Source organism: Etheostoma cragini, chromosome 18, assembly GCF_013103735.1.
Source record: "Etheostoma cragini isolate CJK2018 chromosome 18, CSU_Ecrag_1.0, whole genome shotgun sequence".
In the NCBI taxonomy this organism is placed as follows: domain Eukaryota; kingdom Metazoa; phylum Chordata; class Actinopteri; order Perciformes; family Percidae; genus Etheostoma; species Etheostoma cragini.
Window position 1 is genome coordinate 7899405 of NC_048424.1, and position 27794 is coordinate 7927198.

Here is a 27794-nt window from a genome sequence, read left to right on the forward strand (position 1 = left end):
ATACATTCTTAGGGATTATTCCACAGCTCTTCATGTTGACCTCCTCATTGGAAATGTTTGTAGTCCTGCAGCAGCAGAGGTTGAGCATTTCTAATGACGTACCTCGCCCTTTACGCACTTGTCCTTCAGCTGCATAACAGTCTCTCTGATAGAGCTGTTCCTCTGATATTAATATTCAGGATCCAGTCCAGCAACTCATATGTTTTCATATAATCTCCACATCCCACCTTTGCTGAGGTTTACTTGGATCAATTGTTTGTAGAATCACTTGATTTTTGTCATAGTGATGGCCCCCTGAAACAGAAATGTTTTTTCATTAATTCATTAATTTATCATAAACCTTGTTATTTAAGTGTTGTTATTTTTGAAGTGGGTGATTCATTTACTGTAGCTAGGTTAAGTTTGTGTTCCATAATATATTAAAGTATATATTACTAAATATAAATGACACTTATTTAAAATCACTTGGATAGTAAGGCATTTCTCTAAGGTATGTTTATTTGTGTAGATACAGTATGTATAAATATATAGAATACTATGCATCTTGGTGCAGTGGACGGTACTTTGTCACTAACATGATTTAGTCCACAAGGTGTCACTAATCGACAGTGATGCAAACAAACCCTGACATTAAAATACCATGTTTTCAGTTTAGGTAAAACTCCATAACAGAAAGTTAGATTCAAAGTGACTATTCTTACAGTGTAATCAAGACAAAAAAAAAGTATTAACTAATGTACAAAATATAGATCCTAAGTAACTGAGTAATCTGTAGTGTAATGAGGAAAATGAATGGATCTTGCACTTAAAACAAACTTGGGACAAAGAATATTTGAAAATAATAATAGAATTTTGTTTTACCTGAACATGCGTGTATTTAAGTTTAATTAACACTGAAGTATCCTATACCTTTAAAATGCTTCCCTGTCATCATTAAAACGTTCGGACATTTGGATCTCATCCCAGAGGGTATAATAGTAGTAACTATCCAAGTTCTTCTATTTATATCATTTATACTACTGTGTTTTGTAATATTAAAGAGGTATTGAGTCCTTGAAAAGGTACATGTCAGGAGTCATTACACATGGATGACTCACCTTTGATGTCCAAGACCAGATCAGAGGTGGGGGTGTAGGAGATAAAGCCCTCAGGGGTGATGCTCCACATGTGGATTTGGTTGTCGGGTTCTGGAGTGAGACCCACGCGGCTTCCTGCTATCGTCACACTACCACTGGGACTCAGGCAGCACTCCTCCAGCAGCTGGAAACACATGGAGAGGAGTTCAGTACTTTTTTGTTGTTGCATGTTAACATTTAAACGATGTATTATTTAATCGTGGGGTATAGACTTTATACCTATTGACCAGTGTTGAGTGTGAGGTTTTTAAAAAATATTGTAAGATCCTTTTGTTTGAACCTCAGCAATAGAAGACTGATTATTTATTTTGTTGTTTGAGTCTTTAGTATTAGTCATTTATTTGACCAATTCTGATTAGATTCATGCATTTGTGTTGACATGATTAAACTGGTCTAGAGACTGCAACATTTTTTGTACCTGTTGATCAGGTGATTTTAAGCAAAGCTCGCTCATGACTCATTCATTGCACTGTTCCCAGGCTTTTTAGTAGCATAATGATGACAGCAGCAGTACCTTGCAGTGGAGATGTCCATTCTGGTAGAACCAGATCTGCTCAAATTCATCAGTCTCTTCTGCTTCTTGGATCCGCAGCAGTTTGACATCATCCAAATCGCCGGTCACTGACATCCTGAGCCCCGTTTGTCTGTTCCTTAAACGGAAGTACACTCGCTTCTACTCAGAAAATACACATGACCAAACGCTCAGTGCTTCAGCTCAGTGAATAACAAGGTTCATAATTCTTAGATGTATGTTAACATACAAAATATGTTTGTGCCATTTTCTAAACTAAGTTTGAGTTTTACAGATTGAAAACTAAGCTTTAAAGCAGCTCAATTAATCTCCACAAAAACAGACCATATCCAAATTCAAAGTGAGTGATTTTGAAAGGAAGAAATTATGTTCTCCATGTTAAAATTACATTTTGATTATGCCTGAATAATGACTACCAGCTGCTGCAAGGGGCCTAACTATAACAATCTACATTTAGCTACAATAAGTAGGTTGTTAAGGCTTAAACTTTATAGCTTTCAGTCATATCCATAAAATGACCGCTGCCTTCTTTAATGAATATTGTTTGAACCCAAAATTAATTACATTTTTGTTTTTGTTTTTTGGTTCTTTTCAGTCAAGACAACCTAACACAGATGTTCGAACTGAAAGTAAATCAAGGTAGGTCTGATGTACATGTACAAAAACATTTCGAAGTGTGAAATACGTCCACCATTGTGGTGTACAGTCTTTCTAATGTATACAAGTAAAAGCTCTGTGCCCATTGTGTAGCGCCAGGTTGTACCTGTAAAAGAGGGCGGAGGGATCCAATTTTCTGCCAGCCACTGAAGTTGCGCCAATCAGGCTCCTCACCAGGTTTCAGCAAAATCTGAGGACCCCGATAGTTGATTCCCTCATATAATACCCACCTGGTGATACAGAAAGGACAAAAACACAGTCAAGTTTTACATCAGCTAAAATGTATTCTATATACTTCATGTTCCACATCATCGAATAATTCCGCCAGATGCATGTGTTTCCCGTTTCCTTCTGCTTTCTTTGTGTTGGATGTTTAAACGCTCCTTTATGAGGACTACTGTTGACTGCTCCTCAGATCTCTGCAGGGTAAGTCCAGACAGCTAGCTAGACTATCTGGCCAATCTGAGTTTTCTCTCCCACGATTATTTTCCAGCGGCTCCGTGCGGAGATTAGCGCTGCCCCTGACTATTGGGATTGCTTTAAAAAAATCCCAACAAACCAGAGCATGTTTTTCTCTCATCCTAGAATTCTGTGTGCATAGCCAGACCCTGCAGTTGTGTTTACGAGACCTCTCTTCCATGTAGCACTGTGCCAAAGGTAATCTTCTAAAATTCATCAACTTCACGCCCATCCAATTTCTCTGTGACACTACAAAATGTTGCTTTTGACTCTCAATGGCCTTGTTGTTTGGCAAATTGCCCGTCTCCAGCAGTAGGAATGTGCCACTGCAGAGACAGCTCTGGCTCACTGTGAGCCTTTCATTTCCTCAGCATGGGTTCACACCCATAGTCTGAATCTCGCACATCAGCAGCAGGTTTCCATCATTACTCAATCTGTCAGTACTGACATACAAACAATTTACTGACACTGCACTCTGCATCCATTTCAGTTGAATCTAGAAAACACCATGTCTGAGCATACAGGCCAAAACTGCAGCCTATACAGTCTTAAACAAAAAATAGCTCCATAAAGCCAGTTTCACTACCTAGATAACATAAAAAACTGTCCTTGCCAATGTTAAGGTAAGTTTTGCCAATTCAAAAGAACATAAAGACACTTGCTCAGACAACCTTAGCGTTGCTTCTCTTATTAACTCTGAATCCTTTATGTTTAAGTTTAAGTACCTTGCTTTATCAGTTGAGAATTATCTCTTTAAATGCCTAACTGTGAGTCATTAGTGGCACAGTACATGGGTGTGGTTTGCCACAAGCAAAGAAATAACCTTACTTTTTTTGGCACATTGACTTGGCAGTTGATTACTTTAAAATTTGAAAGGAATTCAAAAGGGATTAAAAGACAACAGGGATTTTTCAGGGAGAATCAATAGGGGGCACTAAAGGTGTGTAAAATTGAAGGATATTATTTTGTTTCACATAGTCCTAGCAGAGAACATGGCTTTCACAGCACACTGGGTTCCCTCCCCAGTAGAAACACACAGACACACTCACAAACAACACACACACACACGCACACACACAGACTGTTATGCATGAACCTGTCAAACTCACACCAAGAGGAGAACTTGGTGACAGCTAGTCGCTGCTTTACATTCCTACTGAGCAAGTTACCACAGAGCAGATGTAATGTACTCACATGCCTCCTTCCACTAGCACAGACTGGACTCTGGTGCAGCCTCCAGCCAGCTGGAGGTTGACTGATCCATCTGTCAGAACAACCCTCTTCCCCCGCAGACCACACCGCTCAAACAGAGTGATGGACGGCAGGGAAAACTCCTGCCGAGCGTGAGGGAAAGAGAGAGAGATGGTGTATTAAGGAATGGGGTGGGTGGAGAGTTGCAGGTCATGCAGGTTGTTATCTTGAGGTTACCATGGAAACGGAGTGCACTCACACTTTTGTTCCCCATGCCATTGTTTCCAATTCCAAGGGTTTAATGAGCAAAAATTGTGGTGGACCAACTTCTAAGAGGTAACAGTAAATAAACTTACAAAGCCAACAGTCTGTAGCGACAGGATGGAGCAGCTCGCATTAACACATCCCATTGCTCTCAGGTCTGGGTAGCTCCCCACTTCTAACACATACATCCTTCCAGTGAAGTCCTGACCCTCAAATGCCAGCCAGCTGAAATCACACATACACACACACACACACACACACACACACACGTTCACACGCACAGGACTTAGCAATATATCTAATATGGATACTGCATCATAAAAATAGAATGGTGTGGTCTTTCAAGCATCAATAATTTAATCATTCAATTCTACCATCATTCACATAAACTGCAGCCACAGTGATATTTTGTCCATAGTGTGCAATATTACACACCTTCCAGCCAGAACCTTGCACGAGGCCACGGAGAAGCCATCCTGCAGGGATGCCACACTGTCCTCCAGAGGGAGGCGAGAGCCTTGAAAACCTGGTTCAGAGAAAAGCTGCACCTGGGGCACACACAGCAAGACAATAGGTTTGAAACCTCAAACTCTGAGTATCTCACACATTTCAGCACATGCGACAGACACAATCTCAGCAAGAATAGATGTGTTATTTCATCCTTGTCAATTGCCTACCTTAAACTTGTCTGTGTTTTGAAAATCATCCTGAAACCACACCCAAAAGAAATTAATCAGAAAATGGCATTAGTACATATTACTATAAAACAATGACAAAAATGACCATTATTTCTTTGCTTTATAATTCAAGATAAATTATGAACTGTATTAATGGTCTTTTAAGACAGGATTTTATTTTACCGCATTTAGCCATTAAACTCAAATGTAGCTGCAACACTGCTGTAGATCTTGCAAGGAATCTACAGTATGTCTGTTTGTAATCATCTGATTTTGAACCCAAGTGGCCTCAAGATGACTCACCTTCGTGGTTTAAGATGTTTTCATTTTCATTCTTATGATTCCCCACATGGATACATTTACTCTTTCTTTGCCTGTGAGTCTTTCTCAAAAATATAGTCTAATGTATAAAGGCCTGTCTGTCTCCCCAGAGATTCCTGCTGTCCATGTCAAATTCTGATTTGGTCACAAGCCTGAGCGTTGTGACTGGTCACATGCAATGGAAGCACTTGGTTAACCAAACTGGGACTATCGGGGAAGTGAGAATACAGCAAGCACTTTGATATTACAAAATTGCGCAACTATGAATCATCAGCTAAAAATATTGTGATAATCTGAAGCTAGCTGTGCCGCTCACATGCTGGCTCCTTAACTGAACGTATAATATCACAGGTACAAGAAAATCTGTCTGATAGCTGGAGCAAAACAGAAGTTTTTTTTTAATAACTTTTGTCTGAGTCATTGTTCTCACCAGCAAGACAGGCATTGCTGAGCCAACTCTGGGCTGTAGCGCCCCCCAGTCCTCCGGACTTCCATACAGGCCTTTCTCCAGGATGTAGCACTCACCGCAAAAGCCCGGCTCCTCAAACACAACCCAGCTAAGAGGGTAAACAGAAGGAAGAGGAGCATAATTACCCTTTTATTTAGCACTGATATTTCAGAATTGTATTTTCTCTTTTTCATATTTGATCTTAATATCTTAAAAACTATAGAAAACCACACAAATAAATTCATATTGTGACAGTCAAAGTGACATTTGTCACAGTCATTTATCAAGCATGTGTGTCAACAATTCTTGGTCAGAGTCCAAGTTGATAATGGCCTTTCACATGATAGTATCTAGAAGTTATGTACTGTATGTACTCTCCTGGCAAATTGGGCACGTCTTGAGTGGCTGTGCTAGTGTATGTTGTTGTGGATAACTCAGGTATTTCTGTACCAGACAGGCACTGTGTGTCTGCTTTTGTGGATTTTGTGTTTGCCACACTACAAACAAGTCTCTCTGGGCAATGCAAAAACATTCTGAGCCAATCAGAGGCTCGGAAGGACGGCAGCAGGGGCGAGGCTGTGCAATCTTATAACAGGCTTTCAGCACAGCATGAATAGCCCTTCATGTTGCGAGAGTCCTGCCTCCTAAAGAAGGACGAAATGTTCTACACATAATTTACCATTTTGTTAGCATCTCCCATGGGTAGCAATGATCAGCATGCTTTGCATTTCATTATTCTAATCTGAGTAATGATTCTTTTTGATTTGCTTCTGGTTTTGTTTACCTTTGCATTTTTTCAGCTGATCAGAGCATAAAGAAACGGAAATAGAGAACACAGCCACTAGTTGTGGATCTTCTACTTTCATACAGTATGTAATATTACAGAAGATGAGACAAAAAAACATCCCAATATAGATGACATTCCTTGTTACCAGTATTCCAGCATCTAAAAACTCCTCCTCCACACCCAACACTAATTTCACATTCATTCCCACTGTGAAAGGGTGTGAGACAGCACGCATCAAAATCATCTTACTGAAGGGAAGTGAGGTGTGTCAGCCTGAACATTATAGTGAACAAGGTCATCTGTCTCAACCTGTCAGCATGGGCGCGGCACCCTTACCTTTCTGAGCTGTTGAACAACGGCAATAAACCACACAAGTCCTCAGTGGGAATGTAGCCTGAAGTAATAATCAGGTTGAAGCATACTGTAGGAATGCATGCACTGTACTGTTATTTGTCTTCTGTAGAAACATACCTTACACCTAGCAATGGGAAGACAGCTCAGGAACAACGATGCTGTGAACTATCCATTATCTCCATTACTGCTCACATGGCAGTGAAGGTTACAGGGTATAGGTAAGTATAATGTCTGTCACTTACACACCACCCATGACATCAACTGACTGCGTCTTCATGCCATAGCCTGTGTCATCCATGTTAATCACAGGCACGCTGAGGTCAATGTTGACGCCCAGCTCCCCGAATTGTATGTCGCTGAACATTTTGAGGTGCGAAGACATGAAATCCTGCAGAGAGATTTAAAGCATCAGATGAGCATCACACCAAGATGACAAATGAGCATAGTCAAACTCAACATACTTTATGGTAGTGGCTCTCAGCCTTCTTTTAGTCATGCTCCCTTTGGAAGCGTCATGCCCATTCTACTATAAACCAATTCCATTTTTATCAACCATTACCTAAATTAGTAACAAAACAAGTCAAGTTGAACATTCTATATAATATTATTAGAACAATGAGCTGCATGTTTCCGTTTACCCATATTTCAAGGTAAATGTTGCACAAACTACCAGAGTTTTCTGACACACAAAAAAGTCAAATCCGCCACTCTGAAAGCGAACCCTTTTTGCCGTCCGAATAAATCTTAATACCCTGGATCTCAATACTCTTGCAAGCATGTGTTTCTTTGTTTGGCCCACATGAATCTGATTAATTGAATCTAATTTATTATTTAAGCTTAATATTACATTTTTTCACTTAGTCATGTGTGCCATCCTCTGTAATGTCTCAGTGCACTGTCAGAGGGTCCTGCACCACAGTTTGAGAACCACAGGGTAGGCTATTAAATCTGTTTACCCCAATTTGTTAGATGATATTGATTGGTTTATAAGGTCTCCTGGCTTTCTAGCCCTGTACACAGTGAATAGCATGAGTTTATGTGGAAGGTTTTGGCCTGAATTTTGCTGCTTTTTCATGGGTTTTCTAGTCTGGCCATCACCAGACCCAGCCAAGCTCAAGATTTGAGATTGAGGGTTGGTCTGGGGAGTCTGCTCTGTAATTTCTCTGCACAAGAGCCTTGACCAACAAGCATAGTTCAAATGACTCTGCACGCAATTGGATAGTCCTTCAACCAATCTGACCAATGATTCGAGTGACGTGGAAGCAACAGCGGCATCGACAGGTTTGCTGCACTTAGGTGGCGTGTAAACAAGAAGCTGCTTAAACGCTTATCTGTCGTCATTGCGTTAAACCCGCCAATAGCGTGCCAGGTAGATAAACCAGTCTGTTATTGGTTCCCTGCAAAATTGTGAATACTTTGTGACACAGAATACTTTCCATTTTTGATGATTAATTCTTACCTTCACAAACCCATGGTGGTCGAACCATAATTTAAACATTATACCACAGGTATTTCTCATCACAAGGCTAGTGTATTTTGAGCTTACTTTGGTCACACAAAGGTGTATAGGGAGTTAGCCCAGCTTGGTACTCACAGCTAGTATTGGTCGCAGTGACAGGAGCTGCTCTGAGCCTCCCCAGTCGCTGCAGTCCAGGTACTCTCCTTCCTCCAGGATGTGCTGCTGGCCCTCAAACCCAGGCTCGCTGTAGCCCACCCAGCTGGAAGGAAAGAAGCGCAGCCGTGTTGTTGGTTAGAGCTGTATTTATGAATTGGGACTGCATTACTTAGCATCAAATCTCGCAGCAAAGATAATCCTGATTGAACTTTTCTTTAAGTCAAGATTACAATTTAACTTGATCCTGTGTAAGCACAGATAATTAACTGTGTGACTCACAGTCCTCCGATGATCTTTAAAGAACCCACAGAGTTCAGTTTTGTTAAGTCAAAGCTTGCTCCGTCTGCAGCAATGGCTTCACTTTCACAGAAGTTGAAAATGTCACTGTCGATTTCCAAACAAGAGCCCTCAAGGCCAGGCTTCTCATACACCACAGCCTGTAACAGAGAAAGGACGAGGCTTACATCAAACATCACTCATCATTTGGGTGAGAAGACAAACTGCTATTCAATTTGGCTCTGTCCTTGTTACTATCTACTTTTTTTGAGTCTTTGTTCTTGCTGTATTTTTGTTCCAATGCATGTTTTATTCATAGAATTACACATAATCCAAGGTAGCAGGGTAACTTAATTATAAACAAGGTTTTTTGATAAAAATATAACACTCCTTTCTAAATATACACAGTTTACAAGTACGAAGGTTTGAGTAATGTTAATGACTGAGGTGAAAAACTCATCCTTGCATACTTTGTCTGTTGAACTTTTGTGAGCACAAAATTAGTAATGTTTCCACTAGAATGACTTTTACAAATTATTGATTGAGAGTTTAAACTGTTAAGCCTAAAAAAAACTTTACAACTTTTATTCTGAGGTCAGAAAATGTCTGTTGCCATAAAACACTAAGGTTACACTGGGTCTTTGACGTTGCATCTTTTTTTCTCTTGAAATAAGATGAAAACATCACTTTACAGAAAAATAAAATAACATTATGTTAACATTAACATTAACATTAAGCATGTGCAAGTTAGGTAAAATGTAGAAAGGTATGTCAATCCTACCTTGACTTCATTGGGATTCTCCACTTTGAAACCACCCTGGAACAGAGACATCATCATTACTAAGCATTATCTTCTCTAATTAAATGTACATTGTAAAAAAATCGAGTCAGTCAGCAATTACGCAAATGGTTCTGTTTTCATGGAAATTATGGAAATTATGTTAAACAGTGATAGGGAACAAAGAAAATGTCACGTTGGCTTGTTTAGTGTGAACATGCTGACGTAATCTTTTGTTCCAGTGGGCAAGTAATTATTGCTAGTTCTTACATTGACTGCCTATGTACAATGCAAGAGAAAGGCTAATAACATACGGGAAGCCATTATTACAAAGTCACAATAGTTAATTACTAAATCAGGGAAATGATAAAAGCTAATTTTATCATATTAAGTTTTATTAAGTGTCTAAGCAAGCATAACGTCAGATAGAATATGGAAAAGGAAGAGTTGAATGAAAACAAGAATAAGAGTCTAAAGCCATGGTTAGTGGCTAACTATAACTCCTAACTTTATACCTGCTAGACATAAAAAAAATGTTTAAGGTGTTCATATTAGGATTTTGAGTTAGCAAGCCAACATTGGTTATGAGCACAAAACACAAAGTACAGCTGAGGCTGGAATGTCATTCATTTTGCATGTATTTGGTCATAAACGATATTACTACACACATTTTTTTCTTTTCTTCTTTATTTTTAAAGATTATTTTTTTGGGGCATTTTATGCAACAAAGGGACGCAGTTCAGATTCGTACCGGAGTAAACCTCTATATATGGGCGCACGCTCTACCAGGTAAGCTACCCAGGCGCCCACAAATTAAAATCTTGACCTGATGAAGGCATCACATGAGAAATCAGGGGACTTGCAAGGTAATTACATGAATTTGTGACCAAATATCAAATGAACATATGTCATTCAACTATCCTCTGCAGTGTACATTTGATGTAACACAGAAATACGAACCATTTTAAGTGGTCTAAGAGATCCAACAAAGGGTGATGGGAAGCCCCAGGTCTCAGGAAAAGGGTATTCTCCTTTCTCCAGCACAGCTATCATGCCCTGGAACCCTGGGTCACTGAACACCAGCCACCTGAAAGAAAGAGGGACACCCACATTGCATGTTAAGTAAGTATAAAGCAAAAATGTCCCTCCTTAATACGCCTCTTGGTGGCGTGGTTTTAAAGCAATGTGAGTTGTGATCTTGCATGGCTTGTTGCTTTTATAAAAAGCATAATTTTCATAAAAAGAACAAACTCACAGATACTTGTTTTTCCACGTAGAAATTAGCAGGCATGTTTGGTCATTTTGCTCGGTACATTAACGTGGTCATATTATGCTCATTTTTACGTTCATAATTACATTTAGAGGTTGTACCAGAATAGGTTTAAGTGGTTTAATTGTCAGAAAACACCATATTTTTGTTCTACATTGCTGCAGCTCCTCTTTTCACCCTGGGTGTTGAGCACTCTGTTTTAGCTACTAAGTGAGGCAACACACTTCTTTACCATCTTTGTTAGCTAGCTTGTCACTTGCAGAGTATGAGGGCGTACCATGTTAGCAGCTAGGCGAGCATTCATCACGGAAGTAAAGGCCGGATTACAATCAAGCTGTTTGGAGCAGTTTGTTAACAGTGTTTTCTTTGGAAAGTCCCTTTGTAAGTCCCTTTTGGTTGTACTTTCGGCTTTTTCACTTTTTAAACATATAACATGCACAAAAATGACATATAACACAATAAATGAAAGGGGAAAAGCCAAAAACCATAATATGAGCACTTTAAGTACTAACAGGTCAGGGCAGTGGTCTAATGAGGTATTTTGTATTTATGTCAGACATGAGTCATCCAACCAAAGCAAGCTAGTTATTTTAGAATACATTATCTTGGAAAGGCATGCTTCAGTTCAAAGCATTTTCTTTTACAATTAACTTTTAGCGTGGCAAAAATTAGCTGGCTCAACAGCCTGAATTGTCGAGAAATGCTGAAACAATCTCCAAAATGTCAGATTTCTACCAAAGTTGCCATGGTAAAACTACAAAAATAGCTATAACTTCTACCGTAATTAACTTCCTCAGGGGCAGGGCTCAAAATTTCCGGAAGGCCTACACCTCTCACGTGAAAAAAAAACATTCACCCATTTGCCAAATTCTCTCCACCCCTTTTGTCTGTTTCTCCACCTCTCCCCTCTGCTGTGCCCACACTTTCTCTATTTTCTAACATGCAACAGCAGGAAGACATTCCTGAAGAGGCAGACAAATGAAAGTCAAACCAAAGACATAAAGGAATGTAGCAATGATTATTATCTCTCAGCTATTTGTCAAAGCCAAACACCATGAATATCAATAAAAATACTTAGGCTTTACGTTAAGCACAGCAGGGAAGATGTCCAAAGTCTACTCTTCTGCTGGGTCTTCCAGTCATTAGCAATAGAAAACCCTTTACAGAGCATGGGGGTTTCTCATTAGCTGCTCAAAGCAATGACACTAGTTCTTTGACCTTTAGCGCCTAATGTAGTGCATTACAAATAAAATCTAATCTCCAGATAACTACCTATCTATCACTCTGATCAATCACAATAAGTAGACCATGTGTCTTGCTAATGATTTGATTTCGTCGGTCTGTTCAATATTGTCACACCCAAGCTTTACCAGTCAATTGCCCTGAAAAGATCTGAATGATTGTTATTTTAAACAGCCACACTTACACCCCAGAGTGCACTTGGATGGAAGCAGTGCTCACTGGGACGCCAAAAGAGCCCGTCTCTATTGTGTCATCATGGTAAGGCAATACTCTGCCGCGGCCTTCCGGTTCGGTAAACAGATCAATATGGGGGAGGCTGTAATCCTATAGGGGGGAAACAAACACAGAAATCCTCAGCAGCGGCCCACACTTGTCCTTAAGTGGTTCTTTTGCAATGTGGCCATGTAAAATATTAACTAAGCACACCTCTTCTGTTTTCATGGAGTCTGGACTGATTATACATGATACATTTCAGAGGGCCATGTGAGGTGACAATGATTTCGAGAGTGCTATGCTAAAGGCCAAATGAGGTGGATATATTTAACTGGTGGACTCACCCGGACAGCAAGTCGAATCGAGCCAATCAGCATTGATAGGTTTTTCTGTGGTTCTGTCTCCAGCCCAGGCTCTGCCCACACATTTGTCAATTCAATACCTCCCTCCTCCAAGGCGATGGTGCGTCCCTGGAAGTCAGGCTTCTCGTAGAGCACCCAGCTGTAGTGAGAACAAAAACATATAATCATATGGCCAGAAACAGATAATTATATATTGGAAAAAAGAGGAAGGGCCAGGATATAAATGTATGTGGTACAAAAAGCATCTTAAAGCATGACTTAAATGTTTTGGGAAAATATGCATATTTGCTTTCTTGTCAGAGTAAGATGAGAAGACCGACACCACTCTATCTGTCCCATAAATATGAAGCTACAGCCACCCCCACAAGTTTAGCAACCCCAGCATATAATCCCCCTAAACCCAGACATTTTTACACATTGTTTGGGTTTTATTGATTTAATGAGATATATAACTTTATTAGTTTATTAGTGATCTTTAGAGGTAGGTGGATGTTGTTTTGTTTGGCCAGAGTTGACTAATAACCACATCATTTTAAGGACAATTCTTAGCTGCAGAGGTTATTCAAATATATAAATAGGTGTGAAATTATGTAACTAACCCTTTTGCTATTTTTGGGAGAGCAACATGGAGCTAAAGCTTGGATGTGGAGTTTTTAAGCACTAGTAGTAATGCTGTGGAGCAAATTTTGGGTCCCTGTATCATCCACTTGTCCCTAGTTTGTTATGTGCGCACGCACATGTATGTCCATGAGCATGTTGTACACATTCCTGCCAATGGTTTTACTCTGTTCCACTGATCTAAACATAGCTGTAACATGTCAAGAAACGCAGCAATGCTCCAGCAAAGGCAGAGAAGAAGAAAACCGCAAGCAAGTCAGTATGGATGTTAGCAATGCAGGTTTCAAAAACAAAAGGAAAGGGAAGGACATGCATTCAACACATTTGCCAAGCCTCAAGGATTCACAAACTTTCTGATGAGTAACTGTGAACAGAAATCTTGTTTGTTTACATCTAGAACATCCAGGAGCCGTAACAGGTCACACTGGTCTCTCAAAACCTCTTGACACTAATTAGGAGTACACTTCAGTGCAGATTTTCTTTTCATCGTCTGAAAGATCCAGTGGAATTTTACTACTTACCATCCTCTAACAACCTTCACAGATATGAGAGGGGACAGCTGCAGAGAAGTAGCATCAGCTACATCCCTGTAAATCTCATGCGCTTGGCCACTGAAAGGAGCTTTCTCAAACAACACCATCTGTTTAGATACAAGAAGGGTAGTGTCAAAAAAATCACATTTATTTCCTTAACACATTAATAAGGAAACTAATAATAAATGGCAGGTTACTCCATTACATGAAATCATGATTCACAGAGTGCTAAGCGTAGAACTTTCCTTAGTTTCTCTTTTATGCAACAGTAAAAAAATATTTATATTTACTAAAACCACCAGAGCGTACTGTGAATGTAATGCATCACTTTAGTATAAAACACTTCCGTTCATAATGAATTAGAAAAACTGTCTGCTCTGGAGACTCTCTAGTCAACACTTACTGTGTAAGTTACTAACTGTGTCAACAAGTTTGATCTTTTTCCTGCTGAACTAGACCTGAGTTTAAACGTGACCCGAGAAATGTTAATTGATGCTCAGATAACTGATCCAACTCTAACTTTGTGTCTGTCCTCTGTTGTAGCCGCTGAGGACGACAGCAAGCCTGGGTTTTTTCTAAGCAGCGGTGTCTTGATGCGACGGTGGAGTCCTGACTCCAGTGAGATACGCGTTTTGAATCAGGTGGTTGTGCCGACCGACTATCGTGCCCAAATTTTGAGTCTTGCACATGACTCCAGTTTGGCTGGACACTTGGGTGTTAAAAAAACGTATCAACGCGTGTTGCGCAATATCTGTGTAGCGGACCCCACCAATCAGCAACGAGCAACGGCACAGCCTATTTACATAGGAAGAAAAACATAGGACATGCGCACACACACACACACACACACACACACCCAGCGACACAACAAATACGACCCCAGTCGTAATAAAGTTGTATTCTAAAAGCCCTCCTCACATCTACTCTAAAATAATTTCATGTACCTTTTTTTGTTTTGTTGATACCAGTCATGATGCAAAACCAAACGTTTTGCACTGCATTGGCAGCACTGAATTCCAGTATTGTAATCACATCCAGCTGAGAATTTGCACTAGACTGTTTTTTTTAAATACTTTGTTTACCCCCAAGAACACCATATGAAAAGCAGATGTTTTCACAGAACAGAGAGTTCCTGGTCCAGATTCCCCTCACCATTTTGTTTTTACAGTATGTGGGCAAAATTGTGCCTACCTTTCCAGGGCGCTTGTGAAATCCCTTGGCAGTTCTTATCTGGAATGCAAACACACTCAATTGTTATTGTGACAAAGGCTGTAGACCATTGCAAACATATATAAAGTGCTAAAAAAGCTAATCTGCATTTGTTTTTCCAGCAGCTCTGTGCCTGTTGAATGCCCCGACCTTTCAGTTTACTTCCAGTGACACAGTGGGTCCATGGAGACGGCACTGACTTGAATTTGTGTTCAAGCATCACACTGGTAAGCCACAAGGAATAAAAATGTTGCTAAATCCAGCATGCTGGCAAAAAGGCAACAGAAAAAACTACAGACACTACACAGCTTGTAACATCAAGTTGTTAACCATTATTCAATGTTAAAATGCCAAACAATCCCTTTACACATTTAAATATTTGCTTGTTTTCTTCACCTTATTTGATAGTACACCAAATAACTTGGGGTTTTAGACTGTTAGCCGGAAAAAACAAGCAGTTTAGTGGAAATCATAATAGGCTTTTCACTGACTAAACAGTTCATTGATTAATTGGCAGATTCATCAATAATCAAATGCTGATTAATAATTTCAGAGTTTTTTGGAAAGAGCAATGTTATTTGGTATTAATAATTGGAAATACGAGGCGTGTTCAATCAGTAAACTTCTAACCAATGGCTTGCAACTGAACATGCAAACATAAAATTTAACATTTATGGAGAACATATTGACTTATGCTTTTTAAGGAAATATGTTTTCCCTAAAATTAGTACCAAATTATACAGTTCTTTTGAGGAATTTGGAAATGATTAGGAAATTAAGGACACGGAAATAAAGCATTACAAAAATAATCACAAGTTGCAGCCCTAAATCAGTTTGGGACTAAAAAGACATGAGATCCACTGTTCCTAAAAATGATCCTAAAACACAAAAGGTTTGAAAAGAAACAGGTGGATTTTTCCATAAAAACAGTTAGTAGTGCAGCTCTAAAGGAAAGTAAGGCTATAAATAGTTTCTAGCTCACCTCCCAGTGCAGCAAGCAGTGTAAGGCCATACACTTCAAAAAGATGTGCAGCTGTACATTTTAATACTAACTATTAAGTATCCTCTAATAGAATGTATGCCACACACTTACATTTTTACTAAGTCTTCCCTGTGGCTGAGCCGGAGGCTGCTTAAGCTCAGGGAGTGTAGAGTGTGTGATTGAAGGAACCTCAGGAAAACATGGAGGTACAGCTTCAGGAAGAACTGGACCTGGTTGCACAGCCAGCTCTGTTTCACCTCCGGAGGCTGGAGTGGCCATTTTTTCAATAACCTGATGCATAGACCAAAAACCATCAAGTATCTATGAAAGTTATTCCTTCCATCCCTACGTTACTTATAAACATAACAGAATGATGTTTATTGTTGTTTAGAGACATGTTAAAATCGAGCACTTGGTTCTATGAGTATTTCCATTCATTAGACAATGAATACACTTTGAGTGTAGATGTTTTTCCAGCTTTGCTTACTTCAACTTGAGGAATGTTGACTGTGAAATCTCTGTGTTATGAGGACAACTTCTTTAAATTCACATAATGGTAGGTGAAAATAACATTAACTAACCTTAGTTTGGAATTGCTGCTGTCCTTGTGTGCTCTGCACTGGTTTCACTGGCTCCCGGGGGAGGTACTTCTCTAAATAGTCCGGCAGCTTGATGTCGTTAAAGGAGGGAAGTGGAGGACCTGAGTCAGTGACCACAGCCTGGGCTTCCTCTCTTTTTCTCAGAGCCAGTGTGTCTTTGAGTGGAGCTGCGGCAGTTGGGCTTGGTGGGGGTGGCTGGGTTAAAGGTGGAGGGCTTAGCTGGGGGGCTTCACTAGGTACCACATCCTCAGAATTGGTGCCCTCTGCCTGTGTTTGAACTCCATTCCTCTTTCCTCTTAAGGTGGAGGAGGTGAGGCTGCTGAGGACACAGCTCCCCTCCAAGCGAGACTTCACCTTGACCTGGTCATCTTTCTCCTCCTTGACATCTTTCTCATCTTTGACAGGGGTCTTGTCCCTGAGGCGAGAGTGAGTGTCCAGGCTACTGAGCAGCATGCTCCTGTCTGCCAAACTAGCCCTGGCAGGCTTCAGGCCAGTTTTGGTCTCCTTGTTCTGGAGCTTGGTCAAAAGACCTGGGGTTGGGTCTACGGTGAATTGATCTTTTTTCCTCAGGCCAAACTTAAACTCCTCGGGGTCAAATGTCTTCTCAAAGCGGTCCTCCCTGATGGCAGGCATGGCAAATGGCGGCTGAGGTTGCCGGAGTTGGTTGTGTTTACGTGGTGGGAGGGAGAACGGGGAGCAAAGCTTCTTGATTTTCTCAACAAAATCATCATCATCTAGTTCACCAGAGGTGTCCAGAAGATTGCTCTCACTTCCAGAAGAGCTCAGTTTGGGCACTGGGACTTTAAGCCTCCGTTTAGGAAAGTCCACATCCAGCCAGCTTGAGGGGGCGTCTTGTTGTGTTGCAGAATCGTCTTTGCTTAGTACCCGTGGCAAATGGAGTTTCTTCATGGTTGAACGCTGGGTTGAGTCTGGGATTGGCTTATTAGCCTGTGGGGAAGTGGGTGCGTTTAGAGTTTGACTTGGCTTGTTATTGACCAGTTCCTTTTTGACTGTGTGTAGTTGTTGATGTGGGAAGATGTCACCATTAGCAACAGGTTTAAGTTCATCTAGTGGTGAATGGGATTTTTTCTCAGCTGTCTTATTGCCCACATTAACTGTGGAGCTAGAAGCAGCACTGTCAGAGGGGCTCTGTGCTAATATTTTTGAGCCCTTGAGTGGAGTGATGTCACTTGTGCTCTTTGTTTTTTCTAATTCCTCACACTGTGGAGCTAGTTTATTTACATCTCCGGAGACTTTGACGTCCGAGGGCACTAATTTGCCAGTTTCTTTCCCATCATCTTGCCCTGCTCCTTTGCTGCTTGTAGATTTAGAGACAGAAATAGGAGTAGACTCTTTAACACTTAGTTCTTTCTCTGATATATTGTCGTTCTGTGCACTTATCAGCGTGTGACCACCAGCGGCTTTTACAGTTACTTTCTCAGCTGCTGTGGTTGATTTAGTAATAGACTTTGAGCTGGAGAACTGGGCATCATTTGCTCCATGTGCACATGAGTCATCTGGTAAATTCTCGTTTTTTTCCACAGACTGAGGCTTTTGTTCTTCTGCAATCACTACTGGCCGTGTCTCGCTTCCAGGGCTTTCCGCAGACTTTGTTTGCAACTCAGGAGACCCATTAGTTGCTTTTTCTTCCTCCGACGACCCTTTCTCACTCTTAGACACACACGCAGCCTCATTAGTCTGGGTGACGGCACCAACAGCAGCCTTTTCGGGATGTGTAGTCTTCGTTTTTCCGACATGTTGTTTCTGAGCAACAAGTTCTGATGTTACACCGGTCTTTTCCAAGGACTGAGACGCTTGTTTGGCTGGTTTTGTTATGGCTTTGAACAACTGTGTCTCGTCTTTTCTTTCAGCATTTTTACTTTCATCATCCCTTGCTACTCTACTCTCTGTCCCGGATATACCTTGTCTGCTGTCTAAAACCTGGGCCTTTGTGGTATTTTTTTCTGAATGCAGGTGCTGCTGTGGTATTTCATTGCTTTTCCTCTCTGCCTGATTTGTTTTTTCACCCTTTACCTTTTCTAATTTCTCCACATCTTTCCTCTCTGCCTGATTTGTTTTTTCACCCTTTACCTTTTCTAATTTCTCCACATCTTTACTCTCGGGCTGATTTGTTAGTTCTATGTCTTTGTTTCGGGGTTGCCCAGTGTCTTTTTTATTCTCATCACTCACTTTCACTTTACTTTTTGATTCAGATTGCATCGACAATTCTTTATCTAATTTAGGAAGTTCAACAGGGGGCTCTTGCTCCATCGAAGACGTCACAGTAGGTCGTTCAACTGCAGGGGAGGGTGAGGAGGCTGATGTTTCTCTGCTGTCCTTGGAGGCCTTGTCTCTCCTCTGTGTGAATAAGGGACTGTGTCCCCCTGACTTTTCCTCCTTTTTGGGTAAAATACCAGGATCTTTATCAATAGGCGTCTTTGTTTTGCTGCTAAGGGCAGCAGTATCAGGTTCATCTTTGCTGACAGATGGTTCAGGCAACCCCTCCTGTCTGCTAACTGGTTTGTCCATATTCTCCTTTATAAATGAAGAATCTAACTGTTTCTTCTGTATGTCCAACACCTCCAATTCCTTCTTACATGCCTTCTGTTTGGTTTCCGTTTCAGGTATCTGTTTGTCTGATGTATTTCCTTGGGCTTTTTTAGATGGTAATGAGACCTGTTTGGAGGCAGAAGCCCCCACTTCTGTATCACCCACCTGTTGTTGTTTAATAGGAGTAAACTCGTGCTTACTTGCAAAGCAATCTGGTTTGTTTTCACTATTTGGGCTGATAGGACTGGTTGGTTCCCGACCTTTTCTTCTTTTAGAGCGGGAGCCTGTTCTGCTCGGGCCTTTGAACTGTGGGCTAATGCTATTGGTCAGTTCTGCAGAATCACCCGGCCCTTTAGATGAAACATTAGTTTCAACAATGTTAGGTTTTGTACCCTGATCTGCAGTTTTTGAGGCCACTGTGTCATTTGTATTGGAGCTTGTTGGCTCTTCTTTAGATATGGAAATCTTCACCCTTTCAGCGGTGGTATCTTGTCCATCTGGTTTCAATGTTACATCTGACTTTGCTATCTGTATTTGCTCTTTGGTATCCAGTCTACCCTGATGGTCCAGTTCTGGTGACTTTGATGCAGCAACTGCAGCAGACAAGGTTGCTTTGTCAGACATTCCTTTCATGGCTGGTGTTTGAGGCAGCCTTGCCATGTCCTCTATTTTAGAGGCCTCTGTAAAGTTCCTCACTCGCTCCTTGATCGTCATCGGCTTCTCCCTGATGGGCGACACAGAGCTGGACCTGGCCACTCCGTGACGTTCAGCTGAACTTGATCTCTGGTCTGAAAACACAAAATCTGCTTTCAGCCTCCCTGTGGCTTTCCTGACTGGAGAGTCATCAGCACTCCTCTGGGTTTGGAAGGTCTGCTTGCTGCCCCTCCCTGCTGAGGGCTCAAAGAGGCTGATTTTATCCGCAAGGCGGCCAACGACGGGCTTAGGCTCCTCATTAATTTTCTTCAGCTTGTGTAGTCTGTGTATGAAAAAAGGTTAAGGTTTGAATCCAAACATTTATTTTATATTTTGCCAAATTTTAAAGTTGATTTTGGCTTGTGTATTTTCTCAATATGCACCCTTTTCTCTGTTAGATAAAAGTTGGTTTAGTTTAGTGTTAGGCTGAGTTTAATCTGACCTATTTTTCATCGGGTCGGTACTGTACAGTGACAATCGAAGAGCACAGGGCTGTACTTTGTGTTCTGACTCACACCATTGTTTGATTGTGGATACACCTGTGCTATTCCACCCATAGCGGCGCACAATCTTTGACAGCAATGCCACAAAAGCTTGACAGGTGGGTTAAAATGTCTGCTGTCGGAGATAATCCAGTTGTAAAACTAAACATGTATTTCTAACATATAGTTTATTTTAAGTGTAATGTATTTTTGGAAGACTTTTCTATAAGTACTGCAGTATGTGAAAATGTGATTGGTCATTGTTTCAGTCATTTAAATATCACAAACTGCTCTCTTTATATTTTACTAATCACATTTAGGAAGGAACTTACCTGGCATCAATCTCTGTCTTGGGCTTATCCTTTGCTTCACCTTTGTTGTTCTCAAACGCTGCCTTAAGTTCCTGTGGGTCTTCTGTTGGATTTTGCTTCGGATTCAAAGGCACACATTTTGGAAAAAACTTTAGCTCACTTCGAGAAACCTTCATACTCCTGCGTTTGGACTCTGGTGTCTCTGTCCTCCTTTCTACTTTGTATAGACTTTCGTCGTCCTCCATGTCTGCACACACATCAACACATGCCAGAGTGGCTGCAATGACTGAGTTTGATTCCTGGAAGTTGTCCAACTGCTTGACTGTATCGGAAGAGGAAGCCTTACTCTCTGCTCCTTCAGGTGAAGCCTGAGGGGTGGGGCTGTGCCTGGAGGAGGAGTCTACAGATGACTCTCCCATGTCAGTCTTTAGACTTTGGCCCTGAGGACTTGTCACTGAGTTATCCGATGTTGGGATTCCCTCTGGGACAGTTTGGGCACTGGGAGGCACTTTCTCCTGGGAGTTGTCTGCTCCATCTCCCTGCGAGTTCTTCCTGTATTTCCTCCTGGCTGTGTTTTTACGCCCCATGCTGTCAGCCTCTGTTTGTTCTTCAGGTTCAGGCTCTGACTGCGAGTCCTTGTGTGATTGCAGTGACACTCCTACTACGGCACTGTAATAACTTGGTGCCTCAACAGCAGGCCTCACATCCGTCCTGTTGACATCTGTCCTTTTGTTCTCTGCACTTGTTGAACTTAACTTCAAATCCAAACCAGGTGATGACTTAGCTTTGCCGAGGACCTTTAGGTTCTTTTTTGTGACTTTGGTTTGGACAACTTCCTGTCCAGAACAGCTTTTTTGGCCGCAGTGAATCACGCTGGTCTCCTCCAGGTACACATGGAGCCTCCTGCCTGTCTGGGCCTGTGCTTGTCTCTGGGCCTGAGGTTTGGCGTGGGCCCCCTCAGAGTCACATACCACTCCCTGCTCAAAAGAGGAAGAGTAATGTGTCAGATGACTGGCATTCTTCTCAAGATTCCCGCTCACTGAAGTACTGTCACTGCTCTCCTCCCTCTCCTTGTCCTGCCCAACTCTCTTCTCCCTGCACTCCACAAACTCCTCCTTTTTTGGACCTCCTTCTGCTGTTTCAGTTCTGCACACAAAAGCGCTGTCTCTGTGGGCAGACTGCGTGGCGTCCTCCTCTTCACAGGGGAAAATGTCTCTGGAGAGACAGAATGGGTTGGGATTGGAGCTCTGTTCCTTCTCCTCCTCCCACTGCTGTTCCCCTGCTTGGAGTCTCACAGACTCCTCACTCCCCTCCTCTCCTTCTGACTCAAAAGCTTGATCGCTGGTTGGGGGGGCATTTTCAGTGGGACTTTTCGGACCTTTTACCCTCCATGGAGAAAGCCAGCTCCCGATACGACCCAAGACCCCAGTGCTCTGCTGCTCCTCAGGGCTCTCAGACTAAATTAAAGCAGAGAATAACTCACATTAAGTTCTGTATATACATGCAGTGGCAGTTAATAAACATGCATATTTCCAATGAAAATGCGCAAACTCTAGCTGAGCTGAGTAGTTACACGTGGTAGTGCAAATAGTTTAAGTTGCCAATGAACAAAGGAAGGGAGTGCAGGCTTGGGATCTTAAGTAAATATTATTATTAGGTTTGTTCATTGACATTTTTAGTATTTGGCCATGCATCCTTCAGCATAGCAAATACATGCAGGAGTGCTTATAACCTGTAAGCTTACCGTAGAAAATACCATATCATTCAGATTCTTTATGTAGGTTGTGAACATGATTTTGCTTTAGATCAAAAACTCCTAAAGAGCATGAAACAAAAACAAAATCATTCCACCAGGGAAAAAAAATAGCAGTGTGAAAAAGCAGAAAATAATCACAAAAAAGATATTTTGCTTTAGCAAAGTCATACATCCATCCTTAAATCTAACTTTGAGCAATTCCTTTTAGTTTCAAGTTTAACTCACCCTTAATTAGACAGAAGAAATAGACAGAAGAAAACTTTTCGGCCCACTCCAAAATATAAACCGCTGTCAGTTTGTCCATAAAATGATCTGCACTAATACGCATGCCTAACTGATGTAAATGCTGTTGTATTCCTCCTTGTATCAAGTAAAGCATCCACAAATGGGCAGACTGTGGCTTCGCAGATATGGGCGCTGTGGAAGTTCTGCCCCCACAGCGCACGCAGCCAGGTGATTAAACGATGCCTTCACGTGATCCTTGTAAATTTCTATAACGAGTGTCACTCAATGAAACCAGTTATTCAACAAGTTGTCGCCTATCTAACCGCAATTTCATTTAACTGATAAGTAGTGTCTGGATAAAAGGAAACTTGAGCAGACTAGCTATTATCAGCAATGATTGTGAATATTTAAATAAAACAAGTTAAATAGACGAGTTGAAAAAAACAATTAAAAACTTGAATACTTACAACTCCCAGCCAGTTACGTTAAAATCCCTGCAATATTTCCTTTTAGCAGTGGTGGAACGTAATTAAGTACATTTACTCAAGTACTGCACCTAGGTACAAATCCAGTATTTTCATTTTCTGTAACTTTTTATTTCTAATTTATTACATCTCAGAGGCAAAGTAGCATACTTTTACTTCCTGTCCAGTGAAAACCATGTATCTCCAAAGTCAGTGACTATGAATTTGAATGTTTCTGGCAAACTGAAAGAATAAAGGGCCAGGGCATGGAGCGCATGGCACAGGTGTGTTTAGAGCATGTCCAAATCCACTTTTGCTAGTTTGACGGCAGAAAAAAGGGTCCGTGCGCCAGGCACATTGTTCAAAAGGGTTGTACTTAGTGACTTCATTCATTCTTAGGTGTGTTTTAGGCGTAACATGCAATAAACCAATCAGTTAGTCATCTCCCATTCCCTTTAAAAGCTAGGTGCGTTTGTACTTGGCACATTGCTATTATGATGGCGGATTTGCACCGTCATATTTTTATTTGTAATCTTTTGCATGTTTGTGTGCTGCTGCGCTTCCCTGTGTGTGTGTGTGTAACAAGCATAGTGTGCGCACATTGTGCATAAGCCTAATGCACTGTTAAAATAACAATGAAATGCTGCGCTATCAACTTTTTCTACCAGGTTTTTGTTGGTCAATGGAACGATCACTTCCCGCTGACTCAAGATAGCAATTTGCCAAGAATTCACCTGAACACACCTCCCTGTAAGACCAGCACGCCCATAGATGAACAGCAAACATGGGCACTGGGCGGGAAATTGACAACTGCATCGGTCTTAAAAGTGCTCTAAGCAATGTCACGTGTTTTTTTAGGCTACAACATTTTTTGTCCCATCTCGCTATGCGCTAGCTGCCAGTCCCCTGAACACACTGTAGACAGCCCAGGCTCTACAAACGCCAACAAAACAATCTGTGCCAAACCGCCCCGCCAAACATAACAAACCATCTTTCAGGGTTTCAGCCAATAGCCAACAAGAAGGATTTGGAGGTGGGGGGTGGGGAAGCACAGAAGGGAGGAAGAGGGGACGGGATGAGGAGGAGGGAGGGTCAAGCTAGGCTTGTTTTTTTGAAAATACTTTGAACGTCAACAAGAAGTAACGTCACCCAACATCGCTCAGAGCCCCTTTAAACTAGCAAAGACACTGGACTCTGTAGCATTAAGAAAAGGATCAGAATACTTCTTCCAGTAATTACTAAACCTTTTTGTTATAAAGTTGAAGAATCTTGAAACTGGGTAACTTAAGAAACCATACCTTGACCTAGAAATGTACACTACCGGTCAAAGGTTTTGGGTCACTTAGAAATTACCATTGCACTCCATTATAGACGGTATACCAGCTCAGATCAGTTGCATTGTTTTTTTTTGAACCTGGGCAGCAGTTTTCAGATTACATTATCTGCTTACATAATTGCAAAAGGGATCTCCAATGTTTGGTTATTTAAAAAAAAAAAATGTATATCAGATTAGTTAACAGACTGTGCCTTTGGAACATTGGATGAATGGTTGGTGATAATGGGAGGTGTAGATATTGCATTAAAGATCAGCCCCCAACTCAGATCAGCTGGTATTCTGTCTACAATGGAGTGGTATGGAAAGTTGTAAGTGACCCTAAACTTTTGACCGGTAGTGTATATTTATTATTACGTCCAGTATTTATAAAGCTTTCATTGTTAATCCTTTTTTCAAAAGGTCAAGGGTTATGTTTTTCTGTTGACTGCTGTTATTTTAAAATGGCAAGGAGCAGGGTTATTTTTTCATGCATTACCCTTTCTCCTGTGATAACACTGTTTAAATGACAAAGAGCAGGGTTGTGTTTTCTGTTGACTGCTGTTTTTTGTCATTTCAGCATACGGATATAGTTTGAATTGTTTGTTCATTCATATCATGTCATAGTTAATCATTTACATTTTTGGAATAATAAATGCTTAGAGTGGATTGTAATGGAGGTATTTGGTACACATCAAAAAGCCATCTCCCAACTTCTGAGACATATTGTATGTCTCGTTTGAAAGACAAATAGCATGTGTTGTATGTTTCTACATGTGCACTTCATATTGTGTTACTGATGTGTGACTCTGTAGGCCTATACACATTCATTTGGTGTATTGTATTTGTTGTTCTGCTTTAGAAACTAAGCCGCACAGATAGCTTATACTTACTTTATTTAATATATTAAAATAGTGGAAATGGGATCAACAATTCTACTTATTTCCACAGAATGCTAAACAAGTATGCATAGGGATATCTAATGTTTGGCACTCACAGCTCTTCACCTCAGGTATCAAAGTATCACTTGGCTGTCAAATGTGTGAGACACTTGCGAGACCTAAGGGAGTCCAAATTTGATCTTGGAAACTATTTTAATAAACAAAAGCAGCATGAGAAGTCTTCAAAGTGGTCCAATATAGACCCATTGTGTCAAACATTAGGTGCATAAACGAGTCTAAACATTACAGTTGGAAATTAGAAGCAATGACTCTGGTTTAGTAAAGTCACACTGCTGTCCTGTATTTGCTGAAGCACCTCGTCCAGGTCGATGGTGTGTTCTCAAAATTCCTACATTATTGTCAGCAATTGAAGGCAGCAAGAGGCCGTGTCCAAACAAACTTTTCCAGGGGAAATGACGCACTGACTGTGTGGGCTTCAGAGCCTGTTGAATTCGTTTTTTTTTGTTTTTTTTTTGCTGTCCAAGCCTGCGTGCCCGTGTTTCATTTGGCGGGTAGCTCAAGTCAGTCTTTCCATGCGGCTTGGCCGAGGAATTTAACCCTTTAACCACTTTTTGTCTCTGTAAATTACATTACGACTTTTCTTTTTAAGTAGGCTGAATAGGCTAAAGATAACGTGACATGGCAAAAGGTTGAATCACGGACTACCCCCCCCCCCCCCCCCCCCCCCCCCCCAATTTCTAGTTTGCCACATACCTATCCAGACTACCATAGATGTGGGAGTGGCGCTGTCAGGCTGATTGTCGGTTTAAAAAATCCCATACCTAGGATTGTCAGGGTCCTTCTAAGCCTATTATGACGAGTTATTAATGTTTCATAACACCTAGTTCTGATGTTTGCAGGTATACCCTTAAGTGAAATGTAACTGTTACAGAGATATTGTCTCGCTCACTAATCTCTCTTTGAAAAGCGTTTTGACAGCGCAATCCTGATGAAGGTCAAACAGGTTTGTACAGAAACTGTAGGTCCGGGAAACCAAAACAGAGGCCCTCAAATAGTCCATCGACCGAAAAGCCCACGAGCCACAGTTCATTTCTTCCCAAGCTCGTCGCCAGAGACACAGTGAGATCTTACCATTGTTAGGCTGCAGGGTTTCTCTCTTCTCCTTGTTGTCTCTGGAGTGGACGATTCAAATGCAGCCGCTGCAAAAGCCTTCTGAAAGAATGAAGTCGTTCAGGTCGTCCTCCGCTGTGAGGTAACCTGTCCCTCTTCACACATGAACAGGGGGAATCTGCACTGCCGGCCTAATTAATATTTAGTGCGGTTTAACATGAGAAAATATCACTCTTGTCCCGGAGTACGGCAGATAGATGTCATTGTGAGTGCAGCTTTAGAAGTGTGTTTTTGCTAGTTTTCTGATATGTGCTGAGGTAATACACCCCGAGGCTTTGAGGAGGCAGCTGGGGCGGTTTATTGTGCAACTTTGTCAAGGCTTCGAGCAAATAGACAACGGGTAGTCGGTGGTTGAAGGCGCACAAAGGGGTACGAAATTCCCACATAGACACAGAATAATACTTTTATTGTCCTAATCAAAAACTCAGCATATTGCCATTGATTGTGATAGGCTATCTAATTGTACTATTCACATATATTAGGGGCCATTCTGTGACAAGTGTTTTTCTATGTTACTATTTTGCAGGCCACGTCTCAATAACGTCTTAATAACTTAATATCTGGCCCAAGATCCCACTTTTAAAGGATATTCTTACACATCCACAAACATTTTATTCACACACACACACACACACACACACACACACACACACACACACCTCTGACACATTCCCAAGCACATGCAAATACATTGCAAATACATTCTCTTTGCGTGTCTCCCTTCCTCAGTGTCTTTCCCATGACTTATTAATGTACTTGAAGCTGAAACCTGTCTCGTTATCCACCCTATGAAATATTTACACGTTGCCTTTTTCTTTTCTCATAGCGAGCCAATAGGGAAACTTTATAATTCATAGGTTTATATCCCTAGTGATATCTCTTTAGAGGTATGATTTTTACTTTAAGAGAACGGTAATTGTTCTGGGTTTTTATTTTATGGTTATGCATTTGCACTATAATAAGTGATGGTGTGCTTAACTGTGCCAATGTTTGGAAGCAACATCACAGCCATTACACAGAGGAGTAGAAGTCTAGTTTTTCTGGTTTGGAGTTAATTAAAAAAGCAGATGATGAGAATTCACCATCCTTTGTGTCTTACCCTGTGCTAACGCCAATAGTTGACCTGAATTAGCTCTTTAGCTTGTTCTACACTGAGACTGCAAATGCGCTGGGAGAGTCACACAGAGCAACTTTCATTGACTCCAATTATATTATGCAATGTAATAGGAGGTTAGTTTTTTAGGCATTGGTTCATCCATGATCTTTACAGCATTGTGCCAAGAATAGTTTTCAGCACATCCCTGTTTTACATCCAGACAGATACAGACCTGTCCACCTGTCAGCCGCTTACTGCAGGCGGTCTCCTTTTGTTACGCAGAGCAGCTGCTTTGTTGTTGTTGAGGGAG

The 27794-nt window shown here is 41.1% G+C and overlaps 1 protein-coding gene across 5 annotated transcripts; it reads right to left on the bottom strand.

The window, feature by feature from the left end:
• Positions 1-60: 60 nt before the first annotated feature.
• On the bottom strand, positions 61-26624 carry LOC117961181 (beta/gamma crystallin domain-containing protein 1-like). 5 transcript variants are annotated; one of them, XM_034899662.1, is made up of 24 exons: positions 22541-22748; positions 22304-22375; positions 20581-22016; positions 19923-20049; positions 16506-19880; positions 16036-16215; positions 14925-14963; positions 13722-13840; positions 12565-12721; positions 12192-12331; positions 10456-10582; positions 9499-9534; positions 8721-8878; positions 8421-8544; positions 7069-7214; positions 5668-5794; positions 4917-4946; positions 4675-4787; positions 4332-4464; positions 3979-4118; positions 2432-2555; positions 1651-1809; positions 1098-1260; positions 206-294 (listed from the first exon to the last, which is right to left on the bottom strand). In XM_034899662.1, exons 2-24 carry the CDS (start codon positions 22349-22351, stop codon positions 206-208), a joined length of 7290 nt encoding a protein of 2429 aa, XP_034755553.1. In that variant the 5' UTR covers positions 22352-22375; positions 22541-22748. The 5 variants fall into 5 exon arrangements, with proteins under 5 accessions (XP_034755552.1, XP_034755557.1, XP_034755553.1 ...); XM_034899665.1 differs by having other exon boundaries at positions 16506-18557; positions 18615-20049; XM_034899661.1 differs by having other exon boundaries at positions 61-294; positions 16506-20049.
• Positions 26625-27794: the final 1170 nt, after the last annotated feature.

What these genes read in the sequence shown, in the direction of transcription:
- LOC117961181 (XM_034899661.1), bottom strand. Translation starts at nt 22,351, where the DNA reads ATGTTCACAACCTACATAAAGAATCTGAATGATATGGTATTTTCTACG. An exon ending in AGAATCCCAATGAAGTCAAG is followed by an intron (nt 8,879 to 9,498) that starts GTAGGATTGACA and finishes TCTCTGTTACAG; the next exon opens with GCTGTGGTGTATGAGAAGCC. An exon ending in GTGCTAGTGGAAGGAGGCAT is followed by an intron (nt 2,556 to 3,978) that starts GTGAGTACATTA and finishes CTGTATCACCAG; the next exon opens with GTGGGTATTATATGAGGGAA.